This window comes from Oreochromis niloticus, linkage group LG12 (genome assembly GCF_001858045.2).
Source record: "Oreochromis niloticus isolate F11D_XX linkage group LG12, O_niloticus_UMD_NMBU, whole genome shotgun sequence".
Classification (NCBI taxonomy): Eukaryota; Metazoa; Chordata; class Actinopteri; order Cichliformes; family Cichlidae; genus Oreochromis; species Oreochromis niloticus.
In genome coordinates this window covers 21872578-21884661 of record NC_031977.2, presented here as the reverse complement: position 1 = coordinate 21884661, position 12084 = coordinate 21872578, and the positions used below count along the sequence as shown (strand labels likewise).

The 12084-nt window shown below is 38.3% G+C and overlaps 1 protein-coding gene across 3 annotated transcripts in view; it reads right to left on the bottom strand.

Moving 5' to 3' along the window:
• grid2 (glutamate receptor, ionotropic, delta 2) overlaps positions 1-12084 on the bottom strand; it is a 483691-nt gene that overhangs the window by 147837 nt on the left and 323770 nt on the right. For all 3 annotated transcript variants that reach the window (XR_003213195.1, XM_005452094.3, XM_005452093.3), the window contains exons 6-7: positions 10154-10327; positions 3314-3475 (exon numbers count right to left, since the gene is read on the bottom strand). Coding sequence is in view for 2 of the 3 variants with exons in the window: in XM_005452094.3 (XP_005452151.1) it covers positions 3314-3475; positions 10154-10327 (336 nt within the window). In the remaining variant the exon portion in view is untranslated. The remainder of the gene's footprint in view (positions 1-3313; positions 3476-10153; positions 10328-12084) is intronic.

Sequence of the window (12084 nt, the reverse complement as noted above, 5' to 3'; positions counted from 1 at the left end):
CACCCATCCACATTAAGGGGACGGCTGTGGAGCGTGTGAGCAGCTTCAAGTTCCTGGGAGTCCACATCTCCGAGGATCTCACCTGGACGACCAACTGCTCCAAGCTGGTCAAGAAGGCTCACCAGCGCCTCTTCTTCTTGAAGACTCTGAGGAAGAACCACCTGTCCTCAGACATCCTGGTGAACTTCTACCGCTGCACCATCGAGAGCATCCTGACCAACTGTATAACAGTCTGGTACGGGAACTGCTCTGCCTCGGACCGGAAGGCGTTGCAGAGGGTCGTGAAAACTGCCCAGCGCATCGCCGGAGCACCACTTCCTGCCATAAAGGACATCTACAGGAAGCGGTGTCTGAAAAGGGCTGGGAAAATCATCAGAGACCCCAGTCACCCATCACATAGACTCTTCACCCTCCTGCCCTCTGGGAGGCGCTACAGGAGCCTCCGGACTAAGACCACCAGGTACCGGAACAGCTTCTTCCCCACAGCTGTCAGACTCCTGAACTCTGCCTCCTGACATCTGACCCACGTTAAACTCATGGACTGAACATACACACACCCACAACCACTAGCACTTTACCACTACTGTATAGTTCTGTGTAGATAATCATTCTGTACATACGATAATTTTTAATCCCACAACTGTTTATAACTTACATAGTTCACATTCTGTATAACTGTATATCTCAGATTTCTGTATAGTTTTTATTTCATATTTATATCCTGTTCATAGCCTGTACATAGCTTGTACTCACTACAGCCTTTACATACTTATAGTTATAGAATATTCATAACATACTTCACACTGTGTACATTATAACATACCATAATAGACCCATTTCTGTAATATACTTACACATCTCTATTATTGCTAATTTATATTGTAATATATCTATATCACGACTAAAGCACTTTCTGGATGGATGCAAACTGCATTTCGTTGCCCTGTACCTGTGACATGTGCAATGAAAATAAAGTTGAATTCTATTCTATTCTATTCTATTCTATTCTAAACTACAGGTATGTACTATTTGAGAGTATAAAAGCACAAACCTTTATGGAGTCACTTTAGAGTATCGTTGCAAGTGCTCCTCAGCATTTTCACACTGATTTGGCCTTTTCTAAAGTGTCTTAAAGCCAGGAATTGTGCTCATTAATAACAAATAAACAAATAAATAAATGTCTTTGGCAATGACAGTGACACCACAAATACTGAAATATTATGAAATAAATAATGCAGAGATTTCAAATGTGAGAAGGAAATGCAGGCCGCACTGATAGTAAAAAGCACTGAGATGCCAGGGGGTGTGGAGATGCAGTGGACACAGCTCATTGGCAACCCTTGAGATCCATGTCCAAAACATTATTCTTGGTACAGCATCCGAATGTATATATTACAGATGCCTACAGTGTGGGATACTTCATGCTGATCTAGCGTGTCTGGTACCTCATAATTTCCAAATGTTAGAAAACTGATGGTCTACCTCCAAAAGCACTTCAGGACATGAGTAAATGCCAATGTTTTGATGAAGACAAAACAGTCAAGAATTTACAGTCTGGGCTGTCCAGGCTTCAACACACACTAGGGCTACTGAAAAAATCTCCAGTGAATGAGTATGCAGACTGTCACAGCCTGGTGCATGAGAGATGGAGGATCGTGTGATGGACACAGATTAAAAAGAAATTGATATTCAGCATGCAGAAACTGTGCTTCTCTTTTCTCCTGCAGGAGTTGAACACAGGGTTCACAGGGTGTATCACACAATAGACTTGGCCTAAACATTTTTGATGACCCTCTGCTGCACAATGAAATTGATCATGCATTCAACTCAGGAGCAGAATTTGGAGGGTTTTATACTCATGGCCATTGGGAAATGAATGCTAATGAAATATGGACAATGTCAGAAAACAGCAAAGGCCTTTTTAGCTTGTTAAATAAATGGTTAGACTCTGTTTTTTATATAAATAATGACAGTGTAATATGCCTTTTTTATATTCTGGTGAAGGTATTGCAATAAAAAATACTGTGGTGCTGTACTGCTCTTTTTATGTTTTCAGAGAGCAAGTCTATTATTGAGTGTTGTGCACTAACTACCGATTTGTACTTCATCTTAGCATCTAGTGATATGCTACTTTTATAGCATGTGAATCTAAATCTGTTTCATTTCTGTATTCTAATCAGTCTGTAAGGTTTTATATGTATGTCTGTATGGTTTTAAAGTTACACATTTGGGTGCATTGGTGTTGGATTTGAAAACCCATCAGCTGTAAATACAAAAGCTGTTTATTAACCTCAGTATGTGACTCATCTTAAACTGGATTGGTTAGATTTTTGTTGAACTGCATCCTGCCTTACTCAGAATTAATGCAAACATAGTTAAAGACAAACTCCTTGTTTAAGCTGGCTATAAGTTTAGCAGCCTAGATCCATGCTGCTCTCCACTGGCTGCACAACTATCTGAACCAACATGCCAGAGATTTAAATGTTGGAAAGAAAATATGATGTTTTATGGAAACTGAACAACAAGTGTTGTGGTCACTGGCGAGGTCTATCAGTCATTCATATAATAGTATACAGCTCTCACCGTGGTTTGCTAGAGTTCTAAAGGGGTAGGAATGCTTTTTGACACCTTTCAGACTGATACACTGATAATCTACTTGGATACAAACATTGGACAACTGGCTGTACTTGTGAAGTAGTGAGCAGTAAACAAATCTCTGGATCTTATTAAACTGGGATCAGATTTAATATGGTATGGTTGTTTTCTTGACTAAAAGCCACAGGAAGTTGTAGGTACTGACTCCATATTTATGTCTTAAATGTAACATACCCCAGGCACCATTAATCTCAAATGATCATACTAATTATTACCCATTCTGGTTGCTTCAATCTAGTGCCCACCCAATGTACCTTCCTGTCAGGAAACTATTGTTTATTTTCACCAATAATCACCATCTTCACTGTCTGTGCTTGCATCCCTGTGACACATGCACTGCAATACTGCGTGTACTTCTCATTTATGGTAATTGACGTGTTTAACACATTGCAAAATGAAGTGAACAGAATAAGTTGCAAATATACTCTCTAAAAAAGGTTCACGAGTCTTTAACCACATATGTAAAGTTCTTACTGTATGAACTGAGGATGCTTGCTTTCAGAACAACAACCAGCGTACCTCTGTGCCTACATCTGTGTATGCTCAGGTAGACTCACCAGAGCAGCCAAGTACACATTATGCTTGCATGCTTGGTGAAACACCTTCTTGTAAGCCTTGAGAGGAAAAACACAGTGTGCATTTCTTCACCATTTTATACCTTTTTGACAGTATCCAGCATACTCTTGCCTCCCTGCCACGGTTTGGAGTTCTTCCTGATGCAGCTCAGACTGGCCATGCTGTGCCATTTCCTGTCCTCCAACTTTCTGTGGAAGGTATTGGCCAGCAGTAACACTGTATCATAGATGTAGCGGTTGGTGATCTACAGAAAGAGACACAAAAAGGAAGATAAAACAAGGCAATGGAACTTGAATTGTGTGAGAAAATAAAGACAAACTTGTAATCAGTAATAATTTTTATACTTTTTTTAGGTTAAGTTTCACAAAAAAAACAAACAGTCCAAGCCTTTCCATGTTGAATTGCTATTAAAATAAAACTAGTTATTTCCAGACAAATCCAACAGCTTCTTGATCAAAAAAGAAAAATATTACCTTGTCTCCTTAAAATCAACAGTATACTCCCTGACTTTGCAGCCAACATTGTTTTTTGGTACATAGATGCTCATAAGTAAGAACAACAAAAAAAGCTTTAAGGATTAAATTAAATAATGTACTGAAAGGTCCTTGACACCAAAAAAAAAGTAGGAGAAGGGAGGAGTCCACTCATTCTGTGATTGATCATTGTGTGATCTACAGTACCAAGCCTCTTGTCTCTGTGTAAATGGGAACGGGGTAAATAAATGAACTACAATGATTCCACGCCTACACACAATAAAGCAAGCACGCAGTGTGGATCCACTCACATTAATGGACAAACGAACACAATCACACAACACAAGCAGAAGCCGTGATCTCTTTAATATTGCATTTTGTACACCAAAAAGAGGCTTTGAACACAATATTTTTTTATATATATTATACTACACAGTGTTTAAATCTTCTTCAACTTTTCTCCCAGTACTTACATTGCTGTGAAAAAGTATTTGCCAACATCCTGATTTCTTAGCTTTTGCATATTTGTCACACTTAACCATTTCAGATCACCAACTGATTTTAATATTAGATAAAGATAGCCTGAGGAAATACAAAATGCGCATAGCTCTGGATGAACTTTGTCCCACTCTTCTTTGGTTTTTGTTTTAATTCATTGACATTGGGTAGTTTTCAAGCATGAGCAACCTGTTTAAGGTCAAGCTAAAGCATCTCAATTTGGTCTTTGACTAGGCCACTCCTAAATCTTTGGGTTTGTTTTTTGTTTTTGTTTTTTGTTTTTTTGGGGGGTGTCGAATATGCTCCTTCATGATTTTCTTCATGATATTCTGGTAGAGAGCGGAATTCATGGTTCCATTATCTGTCCAGGTCCTGAAACAGCGAAGCTGCCCCAGACCATCACACTACCACCACCACGTTTGACTACCGGTGTGACGTTCTTTTATGAAAAAATCCTGTACTAGTTATAGGGAAAATACAACTGGACAAAAACTTTCCAAAAAGTTAACGTTCATCTCGTCAGTCCACAGAATATCAAAATGTTTTTTGGGAAATGTGAAATGAACCCTGGTGTTGTTTATGGCCACCAGTAAATTTCTCATTGGAACTCTCCCATGGATGCCGTTTTTCCCAGTCTCTTACTGACTGCTGAATCATGAACTCTGACCTTAACTGAGACAAGTGGGGCCTGCAGTTTTTTAAATGTTGTTCTGGGTTCTTTTGTGACCTCCTGGATGAGTTGCCAATGAGGTCTTGGAGTAATGCTGATAGGCCGGTCACTCCTGGGAAGTTTTCTCCATTTGTGGATGATGGCTCTCAGTGTGGTTTGCTAGTGTTCCAAAGGCTTACAAATGCTTTTGTAACCCATTTCAGAAAAATGTGATTACATTTTTAATTCGTGATTTAAAAGGGGGTCTAATTACTTTTATCACAGAAGACCAGGAAAGTTTGGATAGCTTTTTTACCTTAACAAATGAAATCATCACATAAAAATAAAGTTGTATTTGCTTGGGTTATCTTTGTCTAATAATACAAATTCTTTAATTATCAGAAACATGCCAGTCAGACAAACATTAAAAAAAAAGAAACAAAGAAGGGGACAAATACTTTATCCCAGCACTATAATTAGGCATTTTTTATGGCAACAAACCCTTGTGGTTGATTCATTCCAACTCAGGTCAAAGATGTCATTCACTGAATAATCTTCAGATATTGTTAAAGTAAAAAAAACAAAAAAAAAACAACCAGCAAAACAAACAAACAAATAAAAAACCTGCTTTATAATGTTGAAAACATAGCTGTTTTCTGTTGCATGGAATATTGCACTTCAGACACAGACATTCATGGCCAAAGCCTCACAGTATATAACAGGCAAGCTTACAGGTACACCTCATACAGAATATAAACATTAAATGATAAAATGTAAGAGATGGAACCAGGTTTTTTTGTTTCTTAAAAAGTTGGCATGGGGGATGACAGGATGACAAAAGATATTGTCTTTCTTACCGCTTATCAAACTGTTATCTACTGACAGTCAGGACAAAAGGACATGCCAAATTTTCCTCACATCTAACTTCTCTCTTTCTTTCAAAGTATCTTATCTTTCACAACATTGTTTTATGTCTTCCACGTGGTGATTTTCTTTATAGTTCTTTTTCTTTTAAAATTAAAGGGAAAATCTACTGCTCCGTGGGGAGCTTGGTTTCGGCTCTCCGAGCAAGCTTTGTGTGTGAGTGTGTGTGCATGCGTGTGCTTGTGTGGTCAGCCTCAGTTGATGTGCTTCATTGCAGTGTGAAATTGGGCTTCTGGGCCACTCTCTGACCGCTGAGCTGATCTGCTTCCTCAATCTCAAGCTCGCTCTCTCCCACTCGCTCTCTCTCATGTCCTCCTCATCCTCATCATTGTTTTGTTTTTCGTTCATCCATTTATCAGTCTGCATATGGAAATTAACATGCACGAAGTAAGTGCGTGACTTTTGAGCTCACTCTCTTTGCTAGATACCCCAAAACACATTGCCCTTGACTTAAATGACTTACACTTACATGCTGATACCTATAGTACATAAACACATGCATTTCCTCATCTTCCCTCTATGAACGCCTACAAGCAGCTAGTAGGCAAAAGTCTAGAAACAAACTCTTGCAGATATCCAAATGTTTCAATGTGATTCTAACATTCATCAAACATGTTTCTCCAGGGTGTTGCGCATCCACATAAATCAACAGCATATTAATTTAATTTGATATTTTTGTCTTGACACATAAATGAGACTGTGCTCCCTTTTCTCTGTTCTCATTTGACGGCCGCTTGATGAGTCACATAAAAATAAAAAAAAATACATATATTGCGTACGTATTGCCACCCCAGGGGCCATTTACAAAAATAGTAAACAAAATGTGAAGATGGAAAAATAAACTGTCACTCTGTGTTTTCCATGGCCATACTGTAAATGAAATGTGAGGTCTTACATAAAACTGCATAAGGATGTGGTCAAAAATGATTAATTTTACAGGTCAAAAAAAGCGTCAGTAACAATGGATGGATGACTGGACAACATCGAACCAGCAGGCCTGCTGTAATTGAAAGCTTTAGGATCAAGTGAAATGTTTAAATGTCATACTGAAACACCTGTTGCATGTTTAAAAGATGCAAAACAGAGCAAGGCAGAGGAACATTTGCCCATAGTAGTTTCTGTCTCTGTTATTCACATTATTCAGACACAGTGTGAACCAGTATATGTAATGATACTGGAATCTACTGCATGGGTCAAAATTAAATACAGCCATCACACATATAATTACCTGCCCTCCCCTTTGTGTTTGCATCCTCTTTCCTTCTTTCTTATCTGCTCCCATCTCTCTACTCCCTTACCTATCTCTTCATTCTTTCTTGGTGTGACCGGGCGAAGTAAATGATAATTGCCTTGCCCCAATTTAAAGGAGGCTGAGAAAGGATTTTTCTGTCACCCAGACCAAGGAGCTGTCTAGCATCTCCAGACCCCTTCTTCTCTTTGGGAATTTATTTTTCTTCTTTTTGGGATAAAGGTCCTGGTACTCTGTTTTTCCAAGGCTTTATTTATTTAGCTTTGCTGCCTCATTAGTTTAGGAAGGGAAGTTTTGGGTCATAAGGCTCATTTCATGGATGGCCAGTCTTTTTGTCTTTTTTGCTGCTAAACACAAATTGGGGTGTGGCATCATCTTCATTGAGAGTCACAGAAAAAAAACAAAATAGCAAGTGCACTTTAATACATTTAAGTGTGGTCCCTTAAGTTTCAAATACTTGTTTCTGGTGACATTATTAGGATTATTAAAATTAAGATTTTCCTCATTAGAAATTAAAGTTAATTAAAGTTATCATTGTACTAGATTAAAGATCCTTTTACTTTTTGTACACTTTGTTCTGTTCTGGAGAGAAATTAAAGTGGAAATGAAAAAGTGACAATTTCTGAAATTTTCTGGAAACCTATTGGAAGTTTAAAATGTGAAATTTCCCTTTTATAAACATATCCGGTCTTTAAGTGATGACGTGTTGAATCCTGCTTCCGGGCCCAAACTACCCTGCGTTTAATAAGGCTGTTGTGTTTATAACATGTTTTAAAGCTTTGTATCTTGTTCTATTTAATCTCAACAAGCCCCTAAAAACAGTCAGTGATCGCTGTTGGCCTCTCTCGGTTTTTATTACCGCTATTCATTTTAAAGATTAGTTTTTAAAACCTTACGATGTAACTACAGCCCAGCCCATGCAGCAGTATATGAATGACTAACCTCGTATTGTGAATGGATTATCTCAGTTGTTCTCCTGGCTGAAGTTTGGTCCGTTTACAGCATCCTGATTGACTGCATTTGTCCCTGACCATCGAGAATCCTCACGTTAACTTTTATCGAGTGGAAAAAAGTTAGCGTTCATCCTCCAGCTTCACTGTTTATATTATGCTAACATAGCTGTGTCGCTAGCGATCACGTAGCACATCATTATATACTAGCCAAACTTCAGTAACGCTACAAAACGTCATTGCTGTTTACTTTCCTGTCTTCATTTATGTGGGAAGTGATAGCAGAGCTGTAGGTCTTAATTTGTTTCAGAAATCCCTCAGTCAGAACACGGTATATTATATTTAGATGGAAACTAGCGAGCCAACTCCCTGTTAACTTCTAACTCTGTTAAATTTCATAAATTCTGTTTTGATGGATGCCTGGATGCTAAACTTAATTGTCACACCTGGTAGAGGAGCCACACTGATAATTTTATTACAGATGAAAGAACTTAGACAGTTTTTCAACTCTCGGTGATGCCACAGTGATCGTTTGACTTAGGGACCTGCAGCGGAGTTTGGGCCTAGACACAGCTAATGACGTCCGACTTAAAGACCGGATTCTCAGTTCAGTCTTTTGTCAAAGTACCTCGGACAGAGGTTTTAGGTTTAAGTGTAGGGTAAGTGTCTGTCAGCTTTCCATACAAGGAACTGTACAGTTTGTCCAATTCTTTGTGAAAGAGCTTCTCAAGCTGCATCGATTTGAAAAGAAAGGATTTCTCAGGCCTCTCCACAGATGTTAAATGGGCTTGTAGTCTGCTAAACCATGTCTTTCCATATTTGGCTTTGTTCATCTTTTCTTCTTTTCACACAAGTTTCAGTTCCCATAACTAATACAAATGTCCATAGAGTTACGCTTACTAAATTACGTATCACATTTTTTCTTTCATCAGACCAGAGAATGTTCTTTCTTGTGCTTCCTTTAAATTATGTTTGTCTCATCAAGCAGTCACGTGCATTGTAATCAAAATCTATTGAGTTTTACAGTTCTTCTCTTTTACCATGATTTTTAATCAAAATATAGGAGTTTCTTTTGTTCGCCACTGAGCCACCCTTTTTAGAGAGTGGACATCATGGCTCAGTTTTTGTGGTCACATGTGGAGAAAAACAATATATGCACAGCTACTTGGTGGACTGGAGCAGGTGGACTTCTGTATACACATCAAAGGTAAAGCGAAGCAAACAGGATGCAACTCAATAAGTTGGCAAGTAAAACTTCAGTGTTTCTTCTTATTTCTTTGTGTCTTCACTTTAAAAGTGGAAAAGTCAGTTTTTAGTCTTTTAATACAGAAGATAAAATGCAATAAGCTTAAAAAACTTAAAGTGGTGAAATACTTTAGGAATAATATATATATATGTACACTTGTAAATATCACCATGACAACGATCTGCCTCGACAGTGTCGAAACAAAAGGAAACAAAAAAAAATATTACATAATTACAAGCAGGTGTTAGAGGTCTGCGTTTAATGATACACTAGAGCTACACCCAAGTCTATTTAAAGTCACTTATTTTCATTCACAATGTCATCAATGACTGGGGGCAAAGATTTCCATCGACTCGACTGTATTCCCACTGAACATCCATCTTTTCTTACCCGATTTAATTAAACTGGAAGGGGACAACTTGTCAAAGACTAAGCCACAAGCCACTCATCTCAACTCCCTACAACAGCTTGATTTTTGTTGACAGTTTTTGTGAGCAACTTTTCTGCTCGCTGTGAGTGTACGTCAGCCAGTAACCGTTTTTGCACAATTTTTCAACTAAAAATTAAAAACAAATTATTAGAATACACATATTTTTCAGTGAGTCATCTGTTACGTTATAATCAATCATCTGTTGATTTCTTTCTGTAACATTAGGCAAGCCTACTTCTCAAATCAATCACTCTTTTCACAACTCCTTAATGGGTGTAATAACTGTTCTGAGTAATGAACCCCTGTTGATTTTGTCTTTGAAGTTATTTATTTCATAGCTTGAAATATAAAAGAAATGAATGAAAAAAAATCAAATGCAACTCATGCCACATATTTGAGTATTACTTACAAAATTCACAAATAACAGAAAAGTGTTCTTGGCAGTGAGCAACAGAATTTGGACATTTAAGCTAGTATTAAATGTCAATAACCTGCCAACTCACCTCTAGCTGTTGAGCCTTTGGGTTTTTAGGGTCACAAAGGGAAGTGTTAATTCTATGGTTGTGTTTGACACAGCGCTGGGTTGTGTTCTGGGGCATTGGGAACATCTGGCGCACCAACGTTAGCCGACCGATAGACTTCATGACTAACTCCTGCAAGTCGTAGTCCGAGATCTCCTGAAAAAGGGTAGAATAGAGGAATAGGTATAGGAAAGGAAAGAAGGGATGAAGTAAATGTAGGTATGTAATTAACAACTTCCTGATGAAGACATAAAGCCAGCATGAACAAAATACAAAAGAACTATAACTGCGCACACAAAATAAAAACAAAAAAAGAAAAATATGGGTGAATATTACACCTCAAAAGCCTCAGATCTAATTCCTAAACAAGTAAAAGTTAGGCCTTGTTTTAGATACCCTATGTTTCTCATTATCGCCAGGCCGAGCGATGAAAAGCTGTCTACATCATATGCAAAAATAGTTATTAGATATGAAAGGTACATGTCAGCCTATGGAAAGAGGAAGAGAGAAGGGTAAAAACTATCCGCGTGTTGGTCTGACTGTGCGCATATGTTTGTTATGTGCACACATGTGCGTTTGCACGTACTCTGTATGTCCTTGCAAAACCTTGGGGGAGGAATCACTGCTAATTTTAGCCCTAGGACACACACTCTCCTTCCCCGCTCTCCATCCATGGATCTCCATCCATCCTCCATGCAGAGGGTCATGTGGTGATGAGATGAGAACTGACGTTTATCGTCCCTGGTGGAGGTAATGCTGCCATCAACTGAAACAGCTTTTACTTCCTTTGTATGTGTATGCAGTGATGGTGTTTGTGTGTGATTTTGTGTGTCTTTTGTGCCCATGCCAGTCTGTGCATAAATCAGTCAGGTTTTTTTTTTTATGAGATTGTTTTTAAGCTGTACAATCATGAAAAACCCTTATGATTCCCTTGTGTATGCACCTGAGTCCGCTTGATAGGATGGAAAGGACTCAGATTATGCACATGCACAAACAATCCATCACACACACACTTTGTATTAGTGAAGGGTAATATTATAGATAACACACCTCATTGACTAATAGGAATGGATTTTAATTGAGTGTAATTAACGTCCATTAAGACCTGTGAGTCCTCATGGGATATGATCAATGGTGATTAGAGGTTGTTTTATATGGACTTTATTGGTATACCCAGTGTCATCTGCACTAATAAGGATGATGTATTGTCTTTGCAATGGCCCCTAGGTCTCCACAGCCACCATCAGACACAAAAGTATTCATTTGCTTCTACTTAGAAGTTGATTTTCAAGTTTCTGCTTTCTATACTTTTTCCTCTGTGGTTATATTTTACGTAAACCAGATGTAGTTCTACAGGTGATTTTAGTTATATATAAAAGTTAGCAACAAAAGAATGGAATTTATACCTTGAAAAATTACTCAAACAACTTAACATGTTTAACCTTGCATTAACACTCTGCGCTCTGAAATATCTACTTTCTAAACAGTCCAAGTAAGGAATCCGTTTGCTGGCTTAGGGGCTAAAACGTGGCAAAAATCCCAAACAGTTGAAGACATAAAACCCTGAAGGGGACTGAATTACAAAGCCAACAAAAAAGAAGATCCAGAGCAGAGAGAAAATGCTGAAAATTGCTAAAAAGGCAGATTTGTGGGCCGAAAGAGAATTAAGATTCACAGCAGGCCGTCAAGGGCGTGCAAAGAAAGATCGGTAGACAAAAATTATCCAGAGTGCACCAGTCAAAGGATCAAATGCAAACAAATATAGATGAACCAACACACAGCAAAAACAGAGACAAACACACACTTAATTGGGAGGTTTGAGGTTTGTCCTCTAAACAGGGATTTGTCCCTCTTCCTTTGTCATGTTCTGTTTGGCTTTTTGTCTGGATTTCCCTGGGGATAAACTAAAGTGA